At 47.0% G+C, this 22,537-nt stretch overlaps 1 protein-coding gene across 5 annotated transcripts in view; it reads left to right on the top strand.

Moving 5' to 3' along the window:
* The window catches only part of SASH1 (SAM and SH3 domain containing 1), a 220,206-nt gene that overhangs the window by 127,786 nt on the left and 69,883 nt on the right, over window positions 1–22,537 (top strand). For 3 of the 5 annotated variants that reach the window (XM_070417871.1, XM_070417870.1, XM_070417873.1), the window contains exons 3-5: window positions 865–915; window positions 1,030–1,079; window positions 21,661–21,701. In XM_070417871.1, the coding sequence (XP_070273972.1) occupies window positions 865–915; window positions 1,030–1,079; window positions 21,661–21,701 (142 nt within the window). The remainder of the gene's footprint in view (window positions 1–864; window positions 916–1,029; window positions 1,080–21,660; window positions 21,702–22,537) is intronic. The other 2 variants (XM_070417869.1, XM_070417872.1) reach the window with 2 other exon arrangements.

Consider the following 22,537-nt stretch of genomic DNA (forward strand, 5'->3'; position numbering starts at 1 on the left):
GTGGTCTGTGCTCCGTTTACTAGTGTAACTTATTTTCCTGTGGCACATTTTAACACTTGTAATGGCGCAATTGTCCTGTTTTGCTGCCAAAGCTTATTTCACTAATTATTTTCATCACAGGTAACTGGTTTAGTTTTCCTTTTCTTTTTCTTTCAAAGGGGATACCATCTTTTTAAACTGTAAAGAGAGAGTGCTATCCTACATGGTTTTATCTCTGGAAGTGTTTGCTTCCTGTGCTTCGTCTTTATGACTTAATGACTTCTCAGTGCACTTGCAACGTCTTGCATTTACTTCACCTTTTTACTAGATGCTGGAAGTTTTTTGTTTTTAAATTTTCATCTAGAAAAATTCATTTGTACTCTAGGAGCCTGGTGATTTTTAGGAATACGAGATAGTACCAAGTTAACTTTCCACTTTCCTAAAGACACTTACAATTAGCCCTACATTATGGAATGCCCTGAATATATTCAGAACTTTAAAATCCGATCGGAACTCTATTGAAAAAGAAACTGAACACAACCAGGTCGCTGTAACTTCTGTGTCCCAGGGACCAGCTGATCACACCTAGAGAATGAAGTCACCATTATCTGTCAGTATTCGTCAGTTAGATTGTACCTTTTGCTTCTGCATATAACATTGTCCGTATGTCAGGCTGTGGAGTTCAGAAAACAGTTCTATTTTAAGAGGGCAGAGCTCTCATTTCAAAAACACTTTAGTTTTCCCAGAAAATCTGTTTATCTCCGCCATCTCCTCCCACTGTAGCCGAGCGTGTCCCAAATCCCCCCGTCTCTGGTTACAGACCGACTTGCCTTGCTGTGTGCCACGTTTGGAAGTCAAATTAAACCAGCATCTGTTCTGTTTTAGGAGAAAGCCGATGCCAGCCCCGCGTCACTTCAGCTGCGGTCCCAGATCGAAGTAAGCACAGTGGCTTTAATCATCTCCTTTTGCTTCTGCTTTTTATTTTTTAAGTGATATTCTGATGAAGCCTGCCGCTCTGCCTGTACTGATGCTGTGAATTCTCTCTCCTAGGAGTCGCTTGGTTTCTGTAGCGCCGCGTCAACACCAGAAGTGGAAAGAAAGTAAGTTTCAGGATCAGAAATTCTAGGAAAAGGGTCTTTCAGATCCTTGCTGAGGGGGATCGTGTTGTGTATGTTCTATGGAGCTTGCTGTCAGTTTCTTTGTATGTTGTGTGTGTGAGTACATGTACAGGGGTGGGCAAAAGTAGGTTTTTGTATAAGTACCCACTTTTGTGGGTCGGTAGTTAAATTACCAGCCATCATTACCTAGAAGATAAATCATAAGTAAGGATATGAAATAATAACAATAAGAAGACAAATAATACAAGTAAATACTACAATAATAAATAATGACTGTAAACGTACTTTTGCCCACGCCTGTCTATAGGTAGATAATAAGAGCGTGTTTTCAGTTGTAATTTATTTGGTGATGCCTAACGATTCTGCGAAGAGTTACTGATTTCACACTGCTTATTGTGACTGAACCTTAAGTGAATACCTGGAAGTGAGCGTGGAGAAAGGGAAAGGACAGTTAAGTCAACCAAAATGGGTTTTCTTCTTTTACATTAGTTTTGGGTCTACGATGAAAGTCATAAATGAGGAAGCAAGGTACAAAATTAAAGTACATTCCAGGGTAAAACCTCTCTGCAATTTGATTTGGTGGGTGACCTTAGAACAGGAATAAACGCTTGTGACAGAAGGTGGCAAATGCTCACGGACCTTCAAGGTAATATTTTTGCTTCCTCATCCTAACTTGGACCCTGTCATTTTTACTCCCTTGGAAGATAATTCTATGTTACAGCTCGTATTTTCAGTATTTCTTTTACCTAGATAAAACAACACACATGTCTTTTTTTTTTTCTATGACCTTTCCCTTTTCTACTTTATTCCTTTATAATTATGCTAGAATGTTCTATTTATGACCTTCCGAGGTTAAGAAATTTTGAGAAAGTCCACTTGTTTAAACAGACACTTCCTTTGGCACAGGGCCACCTATACTGTTTCATGCCAAGAGAGACATAGAAGTGGTTTAGGAATAAAGTATTTCTGGAATGAAAAGCACACGTTGGGAGAGCATGTGTGCGCTTTACAGCACAGCCCTGCCTAATCCGTCCACGTGTGTGTGCTGCTGGCCGAGCCGCTTCTAGGGGGGAAGGCTGCTTTGCCAAGCCTTCACTCTCAGTTGAACAGGCTCAACAGATCGGGTTCAGGACCGAGGCCCCTGGGGGGTGATGCGCAAAAGAAAACCAAGGCCACTGCCCACTCAAGGTCAGAGGATGGATGGATGTGCAGTTATCATGAATTTTCTTTGTTTTATTTGCATATATTCTCCCAGCAACTTATTAATGTGGAGGAGGCTGAACTAGCCACAAGATGTGACTTGACAATGACCTTGAAACTGGAGGTACCATGATGTTGAGCTGAGCGTGGGCAGAAGTGTTAAGTGAGTGGGCTGTCGGGTCACCTGACCTACCTTGTGATTCAGGCTGAGAACTCAGGTGGTTCCCTCAGAATCTCCAAATCCTCCAGGAAACAAGAAATGTCTGCCTTTCCTCCTGTGAGGACGTGACTCACCAAATGTGTACTAATCTTAGGCTTAGCGTTTCTTCTTCCCCTCAATTGTGGGGAGTCATTCTTTCCGTGTTTGTATCCTTCACTTAGTGAAATGTGGCATGACTCTTGTGGCCGACAGAGAGACTGACAGCCTCCTCTGAGGTTAACAACAACAACAAAAATTGAAAGCATACACACAGGAAAGCTGTTGACAGACCGACCTCTTCATCTGCAGTACTGCCATTTTGTTTGTGTTCTTTCAAATGCTTTACTTAAACTTCGGTGTTTCTAAATAAATGGAAAGTTTTAATACATTTTGCTCTTCACTTTCTTATTAATAGTTTTTAAAAATCATGGATTTTTTTTTTTTTTTTTTTACTTTAAAGAACTGTTGAAAAAAATGTTACACTTACAGAAAATTTACAATTGTGCAATGAATGTCCATATAACTTTTACATAGACTCACTGATTTTCACACTCTTGCTCTCTTTTTCCTATATAGTATCACTAATCATGATTACTGCCAAACTATTTGGGAGTAAATTGCAGACATCACGGCACACTCCTCTAAATACTCCAGCTTATATCTCCTAAGGACATAGACAGTCTCTTACAGCCACAATATAATGACCAAGTAGAGGCATTTTAAGACTGACTTTCCTAAAGTACAGTTTATATTCAAGTTTCTTTCATCATCCCAGCAGTGTTTCTTATAACACTTCTTTTTCAATACAACATTTAAAAAAAAAAATCATTCATTGCATTTACATGTCATGTTTCTTGTCACATTTAATCTGAAAGGACTTCTTGGCTTTTCCCGGTCCTTTATGATGTTGATATTTTTAAGGAGTGTAGGCTGGTTGTTTTGTGAAATATTCCTCAATCTGGGTTTCTTTTTAAGATTCAGAAAACTCAGTTTTGATGTTTTCTCCTCAGTGCCTCATATCAGTTTGTCCCATTTTTGGTGTTACTAATTGCAATCATTTGATTGAGGTGATGTCTTTCGGGTTTCCTCTGAGAAGTTACAATTTTCCCTTTGTATTAAAAAATATTCTGTGGGAGATCACCTGAGACTTGTCTGTATCTTGTTCCTCACCAAACTTTTACCTAATAGTTTTAAATTCCCTTTTTTAAAAAAAAAATTGATTCTAGAGAAGGAGGGAGGGAGGAAGGGAAGAAGGGAGGGAGGGAGGGAAGGAGGGGAGAGAGAGAGAGAGAGAGAGAGAGAGAGAGAGAGAGAACATTGATCAGTTGCCTCCCATACTCCACCTGACTGGGGATCAAATCTGCAACCTGGGTATGTTCTCTGATCAGGAATCAAACCTGAGTCCCACTGAGCCACAGGGGCTAGGTGATTCCTTTAATGATTCTTGCCTGAATCAGTTTTAACTATGGCTCACAGAATGGTGGTACTTATTCTTAAATTAATAATTATTTTGTATTAAATCTTCCAAAAATGATTATCTAGAAAAATTGAGGTATCACTCTGGGCACTCTAGGTCAGATTATAATCGGAGTAGGTTTAGTGCAGTATTTATGTTGAATTGTTTGTATTTGTGTACTTGAAAATGCAAATACTTTGAAATGCAAAATCCTGTTAGTCTTCAGATCCAAATGCTTGCTGGTAGCTTCCCAAGCCCTGGAGGATGACCTGGCAAACCAGAGGGTTGTGTCTGGTGCCAACCAAAATATCCCTCTGAGTCAGCAGTGTTGTTTTATGGGTAGAAATTGTCTTATGTTTTTTATTTGAAAGGCAAGAGAACTCAGTCAACAAAAGTGGGCAAATCCTATAGCAGCCCCGCCCTTAGACGCAGATTGCACTAGACCACGTGGGAGTCGAGCCACTGGCCCTTGTGACTCCTGCCTTCCAGAACTAGGGTCCCCCTCACCCCACCCAGTTGTCTCAGGAGCCTGGGCACACCTTGCTTCTTCCCTTCTCCCCTAGTTAAAACCTGCTTAAGGAAGGTTTCAGGCATTAATTGTGAGGAAAATGTCTGATTTCTAAAAAAAACACATCATCTCTCCCAGGAGTATTTAGCATTTAGCAGTACTATAATGATACAGGCCTTAAATTATAGTAATACTAGAGGCCTGGTGCACGAAATTCGTGCATGGGTAGGGTCCCTAGGCCTGGTCGGCTGGGGCCTTCCTTCATTCCATGCCGCCCCCTGGTGGTCAGAGCACATCATAGCGATTGAACTCCTGGTCTCCCGGTCAAACTCCTGAGGGGACAGTTGGCATATTAGCTATATATATATATATATCTATGTCTGACCAGAAGAGGTGGGTGTTTTGTAGGGGAGACAGGCAGTGAGAAGTCCGACAACTGATATCACTGCCCCTGGATACCCTGCCTAGTGGGGCTGCTAGCTGATACTAATTTGGCCTGGAGGTGTGGGTGACTTGCATGATAGATAAATGATAGACGATAGAGAAATAGATAGATGGGGAGCTAGAGAGGTATAGAACAGACCTGCCCCCCACTGGTTCGACAAAGGCCCCATTCATCCTTATGTTCTTACAGTCTAATCTCGCCATGTGCTTTCACTGAACTATAATAAATAAGACCAAGGGAGCTTTCACTGAACCTCTTCTATTTATATCTATTTATGTTGGCTATTGAGACTGCCTACTCATTACACCAGTCTTCGGTTTGTGTCAACTGGCTGAAAGGTGAATGTTAGTTAAATTTCTTGTTATTCACCAGTTAGTCTCAAGAATATCTAGAAAGCAAGGCCATTTTGCTTGGAGATATCTTTATAACTGTATCTATTAGAAACGAGTTTAACCTCGAATAATGGAAAGCATGACAAATAGTGGCATAAACAAACCCAAGGTTCATTAGATAACCCTTGTCCCATGGTTGGGACCGAGGCTCAGTAAGCTTTCAGGAACCAGACTGTCTTTTTTGAGGTGTGTGTGTGTGTGTGTGTGTGTGTGTGTGTGCGCACCTGTGTGCTTGTCCTCCTGTTTTAAAGTGGCTGCTGCATCTTCCAGGCGGGAAGGAGAGACAAACAGGGTGAAGGGAAAAAGGTAAGGGGGCAAAAGACCAAAGGCACATTTTTTGAAAGCTTTCTGAGAAACCCCGTGCAACCCTGTATCTCACTCATTTCTCCCTGCAGCACCTGTTCAGTGAGCACTAGCTCTGTATACAGGATGTTGGCCTGGGGTCCGGGATATTGTGATGAAGAGCTCACAAGAGCTGCATGTAGAGAGATGGGTTAGGAAAAATTATATGTCTAAGATGGTGCTTTGGGGAAAATGAAGCAAAGAAAGGGTTCCCAGAATTGGGGCAGTTGGCCTCCATAGTCAAAGGGGCGTTTGGAGAAGTGAGTTTTTAGCTGAGCCCATTGCTGCCCTGAACAAATCGGGCTTGCCCTGAACAAATCGGGCTTCCCAAAGAAGGAGGGAGAAGAGACAACGTGTAGGAAACTGGCAGTATTTTCCACAATAATTTAAGCTTTCATCTGTATGTGTGTATACAGAAAGGCGGGGCAGTCTGAAAATCAGCTCCGTGTCTAACACATAAGCTCTGTGTCAGGATTATTTAGATTCATTACTTCTGAGGAAACTTGTGGGGGAGCCTGTGGTTTTATCTAGATGTGTATTTAGAAAAAAGTAGTCTTAAATGGGTTGGCTCTTATGGACTGAGACTTGGAAAAGAAAAAGCAGGAAATAGTTGATAATGTTTATTGAGTGCTTATTATGGGCCAGAAACTGGTCTAAGTACATTGACTCATTTAATCCAACAACCTTATGAGGTTCAGTACAGTATCATTTCTATTTACAAATGCAGAAACTGAGGCACAGAGAGGTTAATAAGTTGCTCAAGGCTACACAGCTAATACGTGGCAGAGCCCAGATTTGATCCCAGTTGGGAACCCACTCTCCTAACCTCTCCAGTATATAATTCAAAGTACTTGTATTGCTTATGCAATGGAGAGGTTAGAGGCAAATTGAGTTCCTTAGCATTAAATAGCAGCAGTTAAGACCTGCATTCCAGTGGTTCTCTGGGAACTCGGAGCAAGTTTTACTCTGATTCAGATATAAGCTGGGTCTCTGTTATTTATTTATAGAGCCAGGAGGGTCCAGAATAAATCTCCAGGCATCTCCTTAGCCACTATTCATAAGCTCTTTTCTACTAAGTCTTTCACCAGAGTTGAACATGCAGTGATTCAAGTTTCACTTTTTTTCATTTCCTATGACTACACTTGAACTATTTTATGGTGAAAAAGTCCAAAAAAATATATAGCATGATGGAAGCGGAAGATAAATAAAAGGCGGGGAAGCCATTAGAGCAGTGTTCTGGAGTGGAATAAATGGATGGTCTGCAGTTGGTGAATGTTCTGTGCAAGTGTTCACTCCATTTGCACATGGCTTCGCTCATGGATTTGTTTCCCGGGCAAGCTGATGAGTCTTTTGATTCTTTTCTCCACCTCAAAAACCTTGGTCTTCACCTTCTTCCCCCTCGGAGACATCAGGGAAGAAGCCCTTACACCTGTTCCAGTTCCTCTCACTCATCTGTGACTCTCCGGAGGGCTTGCATCTCTGCCCTTGCCTTCCTCCTCCCCCTCTCCCCCCATATCTGCTGTCTGCCCACTGGTGCCCTTGCATCGTCCTTGGACCTGCTCTCCAGGCAAGGTGAAGCGCCTGCAGTTTCTCCGACAGGCATGCTGTGCCTCTGAAATTGATGCTCCTTCTGGGGGTTGTCTGTCCCCCACTCTCACCGCCCTCCCACCCTCCTTACCTGGCAAGCTCCACTCAACCTGAAAAATCCAGCTCTGGTGTTGGCTCCTCCCAGAGCAAAGAGTTGAAGTGAAGTGTCCTGCTGTTGGCTTTCCTGCCACTTTTGCAATGGACTGAGGTGAATGAGGGCATGTGAGAGAGAGAGAGAGAGAGAGAGAGAGAGAGAGAGAGAGAGCCACTCAGAATTCTGCATCTTTTATGTTAAAGTCTTCCAATAATGAATAAATGAGTGGGTGACTGTGTAAAAACATGCAGAGTTCCTTCTTCATCCCATGAAAATCTTGCCATTCTCCCAAACCCTCATCCTCGTTCTCTCCTCGCCCAGTTACCAAGGTCAATGGCAAAACAGTAACTATCCCAGAGACCCTCCCGCCTGCAGAGCCTCCTTGCCACTGACTTTCCACTGACTTTCCCGTTGCTGCCTGTGACAGTGTGGCTTCTGCCTTATGTTTTGCCCACTTCCTGCAGTTCCCTTTTGTCTGCTCACCCTTCACTTGGGTGTTCCCGTGGGGCTTTTTATCCAGCTTGCATGCTCTCCCAGGATGTTTACAGTGCCCATGGCTTTGAACTGCTGTCTCCAGGCACCTACCTCAAATCCCCATCTTGCCGTGTCCCATTTCCCAATCCCACGACCTGCCCGCTGCAGCCTCTGGCCGGATGCCGGCTCCTTACTGTTGTCACCCCACGTTATGCATCCCTATAGCACAGTGGTTCTCAACCTTCCTAATGCCGCGACCCTTTAATACAGTTCCTCATGTTGTGGTGACCCCCAACCATAAAATTATTTTCGTTGCTACTTCATAACTGTAATTTTGCTACTGTTATGAATTGTAATGTAAATATCTGGTAGGCAGGATGTACTTTCATTGTTACAAATTGAACATAATTAAAGCATAGTGATTAATCACAAAAACAATATGTAATTATATATGTGTTTTCCGATGGTCTTAGGCGACCCCTGTGAAAGGGTCGTCAGACCCCCAAAGGGGTCGTGACCCACAGGTTGAGAACCGCTGCTATAGCAGAATTCATTACCCCTTTTTCATCTTCCTTCCTTAAAATTCCCCCATTGCCTTCACCCCTGAACAACCACTTGTCAACTTTTCGGTTTCTATAGATTTATTTGCCTGTTCTGGACATTTGGTGGAAATGGAGTCATAAGTATTTTCATTGATGAGCTTGTTTCACTTAGCATAATATTCTTAGAGTTTCACCATGGTTCATTCCTTTTTGTTATAGAAATGCCACATTTTTTTAAATTTGTTGATGGATGTAGAATTAGGGTTGTTTTAACTTTTTGACTGTTAGGAATCATGCTGCTGTGAACATCTGTATACAAGTTTTTGTGTGGTCATCTGTTTTCTTTTTTGTTTTAAATCAACTTGAGATACAGTACACATACATCCCATACAAGTCACCCATTTAGAGTGTACAACCAAAAAGTGCTTCGTACATTCCCAGGTCTGTGTCACCATCACACAGCCAACTTACACCATTTCCATCACCTCAGAAAGAAGCCCTGTTAACGTTAGCAATTGCTCCTGATGACCCTCTGCCCAAAGCAACCACTCATCTACTCTCTGTCTATATAGATTCACCTGGTTGGTACATTTCCTACAATGTGCACTTGCACACAAGGGCTTGCTTTCTTTTTGAAAGAATATCTGTCTGTTACAGCTCCACTAAGAATGAAGCTTTGAATCTAATTTTTGGTAACCTCCAGCCTCCTTGAAATATGTAAGAAATTCTTTTACTAAGTTCTTTCCCTAGTGGGTCCTCCTCACTCTTCCTCATGAGCTTGTTCCTAGAAACTGCTGGGGGGACGGGGGGGGGGGGGGGGGGGGGAGGGGCTCAGTCTTCATTTCTTTGTGGAAGCGCCCCGGGGGCTGGGTCTGCCACTGTGGTCCTGAGAGCTTTCCCTCCTGTGTGACCAGCTGGGGTTCTCTGTTCCTTCTCCTTCACCGATGAGCACTAGAGACCTGCTGAGGGTCACGGAAGGCCCTGGGGCGCAGACCAGACTCAGCGAGAGAACCGCTGCTGAGGCCTGCGCATTTGCTAGGAAATCCAGGTCAAGCCTCGTCCCTGGAGCTGAGACGAATGCATCCTGTTTCCACATCCTGTTTGTGGCAGGGCTGTGGGTGGGGAGGGGAACACCAGGTTTTCCCGTGGGGGACGTGCACTATGGGCCCCGGCGTGAGGAAGCCAAGTGGAGGCGTGTCCTTCAGGGTAGTTCACACGCCGGGTTGGCCTGGTTCAGGGAGCTGTGTCCTCGCTGAGTGCCCACTGTCCTACGTCGTCTGAGCCTTTGAGCTCACCAGGGTGGGAAGGGCAGGCAGAGCTGCAAGCGTAGGTTTCACAAAATAAATGGGCTGCCCCAAGAACCAGGCATCAGCGTGCATGTTATGTATTCTTTTGCTTTACTCCATTTACCGTCTGCCAAGGCTGGTAACTGCCATCTGCCAAGGCTGTGGGTACGAGGGCAAGGTCACTGTCAGGGGTTGGTACTTTCAGTGCGCTCCCCGTCTGTGATTGATCATCTGGGTCACCTTTTCCCCTCCCTCCCCCCCGCCAGGCTTCAGCTCAGTTACACAGAGATGAGTATGAGTCAGGTGGTCTCCAAGCTTTCCTGTGGCCTGAGCCCTCTTTCATGTTGTGACCCAGTCGAAAGCGTGCCCTGGGCCCCAGCTCTGCATAGCCTGTCCACCGAGGCAGCTTGCTCTCGCTGGTGTCGGCATTGGTGTGGACAGAGCCTGAGCCCGAATTTAAGTTCTGTTAGTTGTGGACGTCACTTCTCTAACCTCAGGTTCCTAATCGATAACGAGCCCAATGACATCTCCCCCTGAGGGTCTTTGTGCAGGGTGCCTAGTGCGGTGCCTGGCATTGGACGCGGTGCCCACGTTGCCCTTGTTCCAACCCCACCTCCCCACCTCCTCTGTAAGGCGGGGCACTGCCCAGGACAGTGGCCATGTGACTGTCATTTTCATCCTCAGTCTGAGCACATGGGGCCATACACAGAGCTCCTTGATGGCCACGGCCACTTACTAGTAAAATATGCCGTTTCTGCCTGAACTTTCCTTTCCGTGCCCCAGAGAGGGGGCAGGGGCTGGGAGACAGCCACCCGGGAGGTATGTGTCTGTGCGGGCGGATCGGTGCCTGCTCACGTGTGTACTGCGTCGCACAGCATATTTGAAGGGCTCAACATTCCAGAGAGCACGGGCTCGGGGCAGGGCCAGCTGTGCCAGACTTCTCCACTTCAGCTGTTGCTCTGAAAACGCCGTTGCCTTTCACCCTGTCTGAGGAATGAGCCTCCAGCTGACCCAGCCCAGGCTGAGCCCACATGCCTGGGCCGCATCCCTCCCATGCAACGGCCGGAGACAGATGTGATGGCCAGGAAGTGTTCAGTATGGAGGGTGGCAGATGGCTATTCTCTGTTCTGCAGGTGAGGTCATCAACGTATGGGGGCGAAGAGGAAGGTGGGTTGGAGGGAGGCTGTCAGTACATAAGTACATTCCTATCCTGGCAGGTAAGGCAAGATCCAGACCTCCCATTTTTATGTGTAAATCTTTCTTACAAAACTATTATGGAAATGGTGGCTTACAGAGGTTTAGAAGGACTTAGTCTTTTCCGAGATCATGAAGGTGGGTCACAGCCTTGGGTGAGGCAGAGGTGGACTCCTTTATCTGCCGGGCCAGGCCTTCTGCATAGACGCCACCCCAGGGGCCACGAAGACAGGTGCTTAGGGAGGACCCATAGTGGGCTCGGTGGCCAGGGAAGTTTGACTGAGTTCACCTTTTCCCGTTTCTGCTGTGCAGACAAGGTAGGCAGGCTCTGGGAGGGTGGAGAGGAGACGGCAGGCGGCTGTCCTCTTACAGCCTGAAGAAGGCACGACAAGATGATACAATGTCGGGTGACTGCAATGCAGAGGAACTGCTGGAGGAGGGGCAGTCTGTCCCTGGGGGGCAGGCGTGGGGTGGGGGCCACATAGACTCGGTATCAATCAGGGCCCTCTAGGACCATGGTCGGCAAACCGTGGCTCGCGAGCCACATGCGGCTCTTTGGCCCCTTGAGTGTGGCTCTTCCACAAAATAACACGTGCGGGTGCGCACGTACAGTGCGATTGAAACTTCGTGGCCCATGCACAGAAGTTGGTATTTTGTGGAAGAGCCGGTATTTTGTGGAAGAGCCACACTCAAGGGGCCAAAGAGCCGCATGTGGCTCGAGATCGCAGTTTGCCGACCACTGCTCTAGGAGAAGCAGATGTGAAGGTGGCCCAAGTGAGGTTGATGATGTGGCGTGAAGTCAACAGGACTGGCATTTGGGGCAAAAACGATGCAGGAAAGTGGGGAAAGAGGACAAACTGCCACCAACAAGAACGGGCTGGCACCACGTCGTCTCACCACCTCCAAGCGAGGCCCCTGAACAGTGACCAGTGCAAGGAACCTGCAGAAGCACCGGTGTCCCTCGTTCCTCAGGAGCAGAACAGGCCGCAGGTCCAGGACCCGAGGAGCCCCAGGTGGGGAAGCGCGGGAATCCGCGCCCTGCGGGCCTCGCTCTGCCCTGTGCCACCCACGACCCAGGGGACATGTGATGACGCTGTGTCCTGCGCAGACCTTGATGCATAGGAAGAAAGTGACGGCTGCTCTACTTCTGCTTACGGCGTCTCACATGAACTCCCGTGTGGCCCACAGGGCCCCGGCGCTGTGCAGGGAGGGGGTTCTGGGAAAGCCCTCCCGCTGAGCTCACCAGCCTGACTGCAAGTCCACTTCAGGTTCCCCCAGGAGAGCTCGGGAGGGATAACCGGGCGGTTTCTTGTTTCTTAGGCCAAAATGCAGGGAAGGCACAATCCAGGCAGAATCAAGGACGGCTGAGGTGTGTGAGTGCAGCACCTTTGGGGTGGGCATGTGGCTCCGTCAGCTCAGGAGCTGCCTGTCCGTGTGAGGAGGTGGGATTGGATGCCCCCCAGGAGGCAGGCAGACCAGTGGGAAGGGGGAGAGATTCTGAAGGTCTGAAACTTGGCAGAGCTTTTTTTTTTTTTTTCCTCATGATGCTTCTGCTTTAAAACTTCTTGAATCCATTGGTTCATTCCGTCACCCAGTCTTTGAGGAGTGTCTGCTGCACTCCAGGTACATTCTATTCAACTCTAAGCCCAGCCCCCAACCTCTTGTCCAGAAGTTTTGTCCGAGTAACACCTTACAGTTAGGAGAACACTGCCTGCTTGTTTTACCTTATTGTATTCTGTATTCCTTTCTGAAATTCTCACTTATGAGACTGACGTCTGTGTCTCGGAGGTGTTGAACTGGAAGGATAGGAGGGATGGCGAAGGAGGATGTTTCCCAGTACTGACTGAGTCAAACCGGGGTTCCAGGCACATCCACTTATCAGAGTTAGCTGGACAGCTTGTTGACCAGATGGCCCTCGGCCCCGCCCAGGAAAATGACCTGGATTCTCCAGATGGGGACTCTGGCGCCCTGAGCTCCCTCCCCAGGAGGGTCTCCAGCAGCCGGCTTGTTTACGAATCACTGCCCACCCGTTTCTTGTCCGTTGGGTTGAAGCTCTGTGGTTCTGCTCCACATCTCAGCCATCAGTGGGACCAGGGGCCGATCCGCTGACCCTGGCGGAGGTCATTTGTCATCGTCGTGACCCTGGCAGCGCCGCTGGCATGGGATCACCTCTGGCAGCTACCCGTGCATCACTTGGGATAAAGCCACAAGATCAGAAGGGGGAGGATGGGAAGCGGTCAGAGAGCAATGTGAGACCAGCCGGGGATGACACAGTACAGGGAGCCCTTAGTGGGTGCAGAACTGGAGGCGCAGGGACGTGGCACAGATGTGTGGGAATTTAGAATCGAGATCGGAACGGTGATGGATGTTCACTAGACTTACAGTGGTGATGATGTCCCAGTATATACAAATGAGAAGTCATTGTGTTGTAGACCTGAAGCTAACATTCTATGTCAGTTATACCTTAATAAAAAATGACATCTGAGAAGACAGGTTAGTGTGAGTTCCCATTTTCATAGTATCGATAACAGAAAATTTCCACCTGCTGTTTCTGAAGGAATGAAGAGTGAAGAGGACCAAAGGAAGGTTAGGTTAGCTATGGCCGCGGCCACCGTGGAAGGGACCTGGTCCTCTGTGCTGCGGCCAGGAGCCCCGGGCAGGCAGGCGGCTCCCACAGCCATGCCCTGAGGTGGCCTGTCCCTGCGGCAGCAAGGTCAGCAAGGCCGGGAAAGGTCCCCTATGCCCACAGGCCCTCCAGCTTTGGCCTTCAGAGGTGGCTTCATGGACTCCTCTGCTCCTTCAGAGCAGCTGATGGAAGATGGGCGGGCAGCCCGGGCCCCACATCCCTCCTCGGGCTCCTCTGCACCCAGACAGCACAGCAGCCAGCGTGGCCAGCGAGGCTCGGGTGATGGTGAATGGGAGCCTCTGTTTGTATCCACTGGGAAAGTTCTGACCAGCTTCCTGTGCAGTCTCCATGGAAACTGACCGAGGAGATAATTGAATGGAGCCTCTCTTCCTCCCATGGCCCCTCCCCCTGCCCCCACCCTGAGGCTGAGGCTGGTACAGGCCTGCTCTTTGCAGCCAGTATCTCCCCACAGGTCCATGTAAATTTGATAAGAAATCAAAGGCCAGTTTTCCTTACTGTGCCAACCTCCTCGGAGATAAGTTACCCCATACGCAGCCTGTATCAGTCAGGTGGCCTTCCATCGTCACACCCGGTCTGGAGCTGGGCCCTGGGTCTCACATCCTGATAACCAATCAACCTTGCAGAGGGAAAGGGCAGACGCTTCCCAGACATCCAGTGGCCTCAAATCTAAGCCACATTTCCTTGCAGAAAAGCCATTCTTGGACCACGTATTTATTACAAATATGTAGTAAATTTTAAAGGGGAAGTAGTGGGAAGGAATAATTTCCATTTACCGAAAAAATGTCAACAAGGCTGTTTACAGTCCACCCCCTCCCCCTGTCATGTTATAAAAACTAGCTTTTGTGATAAAAAACAATGTGCTAAAACCCTGTTTTATTTTGCTTTTGATAGTTCAGTGATTCTTAAGATCTAAAGATCTAAATGAAATTCAGAGTTCACATCAAGGCCATAAACGGAAGGCATTTCGTTTTTACTGGTTACACCAAACCCAGAATGAACAGAAGGTGGAATTCAAGGCCCTTTCCTTTAACACCTTGATGTGTTTGCCTGCAGAGGAAACCTCAGAAGCCAGAGCTTCACCTGGGCTGTGGATTCCAGTGGCCAGCTCCCAAACTTCAATGGCACTTTCAGTGCCTGTGGTTAGAGAAAGCGCAATTGATGTGGCTTTGGGCTCAGGGCATATTGCCTGGCACTGTGAATACAGGAGAGGCCCTTGCCTTCATGAATCTGGTATTTCGGTGGGAAGAACATCGGTCTGGGTGTCTGAAGAGCTGAGTTTAAGCTCCAGCCGTGTGACATACAAGGGAAAGGTCACACGAACACTACAGGCCTCAGTCTCTTCATCTGTATGATGGGCTCAGTTCTTTTCAGGGTCTCTGTGAGCCTGAAATACGATGACATTTATATGAATATACTAGAACTTGGTAAACCCAGACCCAATGCTTCATAGAAATTGGTCACTTTTACTCCTTCCCCACAGTTAGGATTATATTTACTTAGGTGTAACCGAAACCTGGCTGCCGTGTTGAGGCAAATGGGGGCATATATTTTTCATTTAGCAGGGAGTCTGGAGGTTCCAAGTCTGATACAGCTGCTCAAGGAATGTTTTCTCTCCTCTGCCATCCTTACTATGTGTCTCTCTTCCTTATGAGAGAATGACCACTGCTTTGGCATTGTGCCCATGTTTCGGTCAGTACCCATGGGAAGGGCAAAGGGCAAGAGACATGTGAAAACTGAGTCAGTCCTTCTCATTATGAAAACACCAGCTTTCCCAGAAACACCCTGCTATACAGTTCCAGTTACATCTTGGCCAGATGCTGGCACCTGGCCTTGGCGAGCTGCCAGCCAGCATGGGGGAGGTGAGTATCTTAGCGGGGGTACACAGCCACCCAGGCAGAAAGAAGATGAGCATGGATGTTAAGGTGGAAGGCAACAGGCCTTGCCTCCTGCTATAACCACTCACTCAGGCATTCCTATCTTGCAGCCTGTTGATATCATCTAACCAATGATACTGTACATCCCTGGACGGTGTGGGCCATGTGTGCACGATCCCCCCCTTCCCCCCCGCCCCCGCCCCCCAAGCTTCCCAGGGCTTCATTATCTACACCAAACAACACATAACAAACAGGAAATCCTCGTTGGTCGTTTTTATACGATGCTGCTCAGTTGCTGATGCCTATTTATATGAACTTACAGGCAAAACAATAGTCTGCACCGTGTAGTATGCCATGGGGCGATCCTGAAGAGCTGGGAAGGCCGTTATGACTCTCCAGAGCTTTCACTAATGCTGTCAGCAGCGAAGCTGGCATCCGAGCAGCAGGTGTTTGTCAACTTCTTAGGCAGTTCAGACCCACAAGTCCACAGATGAACACTAAAATGGCCCAGCTGGAAAAGAAGTTTCTGGAAACTTGGGAGGATGAATGTATTCTGTCCCGGCTTTGATTCTCCCTGCCCCAAGCCCACTCCCCGGGGCATATTCAGCTCTGCACTTCGGCGCTGGTATCGTCCTGGCCTGTGTGACGTTGAGGCCTGGACACAGCCCGGCCAAGGGCCTCTGTTGTGGAGAGGTGGCTCGTGGATGCTCCTCAGGCACGAAACTCTTCAACGTCTGCCGGCGTCCTGCATCCTTAACTTTCGGTACCAGTTACTGGTGGTGAGTGAAAGGGTACAAACCTCAGTCAGTGCCCCTCCGTGAGGGATTTTCGGATTCAGCATGGGTGGGGCCTGCTCTTGGCTGGAGAGTTAGTCGGCCATCCCCCAGGTGCCGGAGGACCAATCCCTTCCATGTTGAGCAACAGAAGTGCTTTTTGAGAAGGACTTAGAGAGACTTGACCCCATAGGGGATGCTGAAAAAAAAGGTCAGCAATTTTAACCGCTGGCTTTTTTGTGTGGCTTAGCCTGTGCAGGCTTGTTCTAAATACCATGCAAGTCACGCTTGACCGAAACCTCTAGAAAACCTATGTGATCAGTAATTTTATTCTCTCTAGCAGGAAACTGGGATTCAGTGGGACTCAGTCACTTGTCAAAAGTTACCCAGCCCAGCCGGTGTGGGTCAGTGGTTGAGCATCAGGTCACTGTTGGATGCCTGGGTTTCGGGCTTGATCCCCAATAGGCGGTGTGCAGAGGACAGCTGATCAATGATGTTTCTCTCTCGCCAATGTTTCTATTCCTCCCCCTCTCTAAAAATCAATAAAGGCACATTAAAATTTTAAAAAGTTACTAGTTAGTAAATGGTAGAGCTGGGCTTTGAACCCTGGTGGTTGGAGTCCAGAACCCACATTGGAGCCATTGTTCTGGGCAGCTTCCTGGATAGTGGGCCTCTGGACAACACTTTAAAATAACATTATTCATGTGTAGATACCAGTCAGCGGCCCTTACAACTCTACGTTGACATCTATTCAATCATTGGTGTGTGTGTGTGTGTGTGTGTGTGTGTGTGTGTGTGTTTTAATTGTAAGAAAAACATGAGTTACTTGTATAAAGTGTAATCTAGAAAAGGAAGAGGAATTATTATATCCACCAAATTATTTGAGGGAAGTTAATGTTTAAAAGGAAAAAAAAAAGGAGGAACCTCAGTGATTCAGAAACTGCTGGAGTCGAGGCAGTGATCCGAAGAATGGTTAGAAGAGGTCACAGTTAGGGGGAACTTAGTAAGTGCCAGGCACTGTGCTAAGCTCTCTGTGTTCATCGTCTCATGCTAATAGCCCAGCAAGGTGGTTCTGTTTTTATCATCACTACTTCACGTAAAAAGAAAGCGTGGCTTGGATCTGTGGCCCTGCTATCCCAGGTGTGCCGGCTCTTCCGTGTGTGAGCCCTGAACCTGTGCTGTGTCAGGCCATTGCCTGGGACTCGGTACTTCAGACACCCACCTGCCTTGATCGTTTATGAAGGTGACTTTGTAACAAAAGCCAGAAAGGACAGGCTGGGAATAGACTGTGAAAATGAAAGAAAAGGCCTCTATGGGGGTGTTTTCACCAGTGACAGGATGTCACCAACGTTGTCATTGGTACTAGATATCCAGGGAGTTCTAACAATATGCCAGATTTTGGCAACAGAATTACTTTCAGTCTGAGCCAGTGAATTCGCAAAGCTGAATTCTGTCCTGTGTATGAAATCCAGCCCCCGTTGGCTGGGCAGGGCCCAATCCCCAGGGGAAAGTCAGAGAGGCTCATGGCGTGCAGGACTGAAGGTGGCACCCGCCCCTTGGCACCCATCTGACCCCGAGAGTGAACACCTCCCACACTGCGCTCGCTGTGTCTCTTGCCTCACCCTGGTCCCGGCCCTGCGGCTGCGAAAGGGGCTGACCCTTGAATTTTTACAGTCAGTAGATACTGTGAACAGGAATGTGTTTCATATATATTTCTATTCAATAGTAGAGATATGCTCCTAGGATGGAAAATATCTCTGATACCCAAAGGATAATCAGAAATACGAAATTAAGGAATTACACTTTACACCAAGTGATTTGTCACTAAATATGCAAAATATGACTGTGAGAAGTTAGTTATGTTTAAGTCAGAAAGAAAAGGAAAAGATTAACTACTAAAGAGCCCGCCAACCCTCTTACCTTCCTCCCCGCCCCCCCTCCCCCTGTACACGTACTCAATTCAGTAGCAGAGGTCTCAGGCCTTTTTCCACGTCCTCAGGCAGACGCTGCTGGCTTTGGGGCCTGCCTTGGCAGGCAGGGACGGTGCAGGAAAAGACCCAGACGCAGCAAAAGCCCTGATTCAAAATTCAGCAGGAAAGAAACTCCTGGAGAAGTGTATTTCCGGAGACTCACAATAAAGAACCTTAAAAATCTCTTAAGCATAGGTTTTTCCAGTAACGCATAACATATGTTCCTTTCTTAGAAATTGGGTTATAACAGTTTTTCTTTTTTGTGGTTGTTTGGTTATAATGAAGTTTCTGGACAGTCCATCAAAACAAACAATGAGCCTGTTTGAGGCATTCCTTTGTGCGTGGGCATTCACGCTGGTGCCTGGTGCGCCAGACCGAGCTTGCAGCCGGGAGATAGAGTTGTCTTTGCCTGGAGGGACCTCAGACTCTTTGTATATAAATAGACATAAGCAGAAGAATGAGTCTGAGCCAGATTGTTTGGCCCCTTTTCCTTCGACAGGCACACGAGAGGATCACGCAATTGCAACACAACCAAATCCTGAAAAGTGTTGTCGAAACACTTTGTGCTGATAAACCCGTAGGCCATGTTCAGGTTTGGTGTTGGAAACGTGCTCTGCCTTTACAGGTTCTTCTGAGTATCATTCCAGTCATTTACCCAAGGGCAGGATTAATGTAGACTCTGTTAATTCCTGTTATGTAAATGAGCAGCATGGCAGCGTAGACAGGGCATTAGCTGGGAAGTCAGAGCCAGAGCTTCCCCCACAGTCCGGTCCTTGCCCAGGCTGTGTCCTCGGGCAAGTCCTCACTCCCAGCTCCCTGTGAGGACCCTGTTCTGTTCTGGGAGGGTCAAGAGGGTCTTTTCTGTAAGAGGCGGAATTCTCTACAAATGCAAAGAATTTCATTTTGACCTGTTAGTTTCTCCTTCTCTGTGGTCTTAGGAGCCTCTCCACTGTGAAGTGATCGAGTCAATAGAAGAGAAAGTAGAGCGACCTAGAATGTACCCTGGATGCCATTGGCGGCAGTGATATAGTTTGTGTAGAATTGATTTTAATGTTACCCTGGTTGGAAAGGGGAAAAGATGCTCTCCTGGTCTTCCTTCTGCCAACTGACCACTTCCCCTAAGTCGCACCGACTCTCCATCTTCTTTTCCTGACCCCTGGACACAGATTGCCCCTGAGCTCAGCCTTGATATAGCTCCTCTTCCTTGTGCTCAGTTGGTCTCCTAGCTTTCAAGATGCACATGACTTCCAAATGCCCATCTCCAGCCCTCAGCAGCTCCCCAGCACTGTGGTCTCCTGTATCCAACGATCTGCCCTGTATCCCCACAGATGGTCAGTAAGCTCCTCAAACTTAGGCGGCCAAACTGCTCTCCTCTTGTTTTCCTCCTCCGCTCTTCCCGGCCCAGGCCTCCCCATTCGAGGGGCTGCATGTTACGTCAGCACATCATGTAGATCTCTGCTCAGCTGACACCTCTTCAGAGGCCTTCTCTGTCCATCCCACCTGAAGTTCTCCCCACATCTTAATCTGCACCCGCCCCTTGCTTCTCTCCCCCATCCTAGTGCCATTAGAATAGGGACCTTACCAGTCTCATTTATCATCCCTGTTTTCAATGCCTCAGAGGATGCCAGGCTTTAATGGGGGCCGAATAAATATTTATTAAAGGAAGGAATAAATGAATTAAAGAAAGAAGAAAGAAAACAAAGGGAGGAAGCAGTTTAACATAGAATTTGCTAAACACTGAGGTAGAACAAAAGGAATTGGTGACGTTCTGGGAATGCTGTCTCTTAAATTATTTTTTTAAAAATCTAATTCATAAACTCATTATGAATGTTCTCTAGGCCTTCATTTCGGGTTAAAGTCGTTTAGGGATCTTGAGGAAAAACGTAAACATTTATGCAGTTTTGGAGTCTCATAATAGTAGTTAGTAAAGGTACTCAGACTGAGTTCAGACTAATGCTGAACTTGGAGATTTTTAAGTGCGTAAACATATTTTCAAAGTGCAGCAGAATGTTGTTATTGCTTCCTAGCCATCGAAACCCGGGCTGAAGTCCCCATCTTTTTCACTCTGTTGGCAATGAAAGTGATGGGCAGGCAAGGCCGGACAACCTGCTTCCAGAGCTGCCCTTCGCAGGCCTGGGCGTCTGGCTGGAAGGATGAATTACTAGAGGCCTTTGGAACTGTCTTCTGAGCATTAACTTCTCCCCCCAGGAGATCAGTAAATGACCCCTTCCACCTGCTGCCATCCACATTTGGAATTCAGTTACATCACTGGTTTCTGCTCCTGCCGGGTGGGTTTTATAATCAGTCTCAAGGAGAAAGAAAGGTGATGGCATGTCGCTTCGCTGCTCTGCCAGCTTCTGTTTGCGGGGACAGTTCACTGCGTCCAAATTAAACTTCATGCGGTGCCATTTTCCCCCTTTGCACATTGATGAGTTGGGTAGCCTCACGCTTATGAAACATTGCTTGCTATTCTGTGGCCAGAATCTAGACAGACGGTGAACTTGTGAAATTTTAGAAGTGAAATCCCCACTGGCCATGGCAAGATAAATAAAGAATCTACAGTGCCATCTGCTGGCATCCTAGGGAAATGCAAGAGATGTCTAGTAGAAGCACCTCTTATAAAACCCGAAAGATCCAACGTGCAAACCTGAGCGTAAATTACTCAAAGTGTGTGATCATTTGAAGAACGTAGATGTAAACAATAAAAGAATTATAAGTTGATGGGTTTGCTGGAGAAGTGATTAATTACCTGGTTTGGGGCCGTGTTGACGGTTCAGGTTATTGGGGTTTATCTGTATCAGCAGTCAAACTGGCAGCCAGGCTGGGGCAGGGCGTGGACCAAATCAGATGCCCAGACATGTCCTGAGGAACTTGGACACATCTTTAAAAACATTGGATTATTTGCCGTCACTTAAAATGTGGAGCTCTGATTTTAAAAAAATGCAGACTTCTGGCTCTTCTTTGACCATTAGAAGATCTAGCAAGATGCATAGTGCACTTGCCAATTGGCAGCTACTGACTGGAGGACCTACATACTGGCTGCCCTCTCTTTGTGGGGACATCCAGACTCCCGTGATTTGGGGGTCCCCCATTCCCTCGACATCCAGACTTCTGTGATTTGGGGGCCCCCCACTCGCTCGATTATTTCTCCTACAGCTGACCACCTTGCTTACTCCTGGCCTGAGTGGCATTTGTGGTCCTAGGCCTGTATTTTCATTATTATTGCCTTCTTTTTCCCATTAGCACAAGAGGCTTCCCAATGGCAATAATTTCATGGGTAGCTAATAGTTGACAGGAATGGATCACCTATTGAAGTCCTCAGCGATCACCTAGTGAAGTCCATCCCCTTCATTTAATAGAGGTCTTAGCCTGGAGTGAGTCTTTAATACATGTTGACGAATGGTACACGAGTGTGTTTCTAGAAGGGCAGTTGCTGGCTAGCAAAGGCCATTGGTAAATATCTTATAAAGGTTTTGCTGGCTCTGCTGAGTAATATGGATGCTGGCTCAACCAATTGGGATTGGCAGTTCTCCCTCGAAGGCTGGGCTTCCTGGTAACCAGACTTGTTTTTCTTTTCTAGGAACTCTCTTCACAAGTCAAATTCAGAAGACAGTGCTGTAGGTCAGTACCACGTGTCTTGGTTTATCTATTTTAAATTAATTATTTTCTTGTAATACTTTATAAGATATGTAAACAGGTGAAAATACAAAGACCACCAAGAAGCCTTCCGCCCTGAAATAAACACTGTTAAGATATTGATGTTCAACTTTCCTCTGATTTGGAACTTTTGAATCAAAGATTATGTACAGTGAGGGTGTTATAGACTTTGTTTCCTCGATGATAAAATCCACTCTTGATGCAGTGACATTTTTTCTGTTTGGGTCAGAGGGAGCCTGGCAAAGCAGTTGTGATTAGGAAGGAGCATGAATGCTCAAATCAGGCTTTGATCTGGATTTGAATCATGACTCTGCCAACTTCATAGCTGTGATCTCGGACAGACCACTAGCCTCCCCGAGCCTTGGTTTTCTCATTCACTGAATGGGAACAATAAAACATCATATGTTCATTGTGAGTATTAAATGAGATAGCAGATTGCCTGGATATAGTAAATGCTGCATAAATGTTAGCTATCACCATTTATTTTTTAAGCCGTACCTTCATTTTAGAAACATTAAAATGATAGAAGGGGGAGTGTAGTTTACAGTCAAAGAAATACATTATATTCCAGTTTGCCCAGGAGAAAGGTTGGCTGAGTAATAGTCCTACTACTGCTTTCATCTTTCCTGGTTTACCCCAAAGGCAGTAGTGCCCCGTCACGCGTGCCCTCAAGATGCAGAGTACCCAGGGAGTCTCAGGCTCGCTGGCGCTGGTTCCCATCGCTCCAGAGGTTCTCAGAACTTCGATGAGCACACCTGTTTTGAAAAATGATGTCCTTTCTAGCCCGGGACACTGTGGTG

The sequence above is a fragment of the Myotis yumanensis genome, unplaced genomic scaffold (assembly GCF_028538775.1).
Source record: "Myotis yumanensis isolate MYYU_CA2020_CCGP unplaced genomic scaffold, mMyoYum1.0.hap1 SCAF_6, whole genome shotgun sequence".
In the NCBI taxonomy this organism is placed as follows: Eukaryota; Metazoa; Chordata; class Mammalia; order Chiroptera; family Vespertilionidae; genus Myotis; species Myotis yumanensis.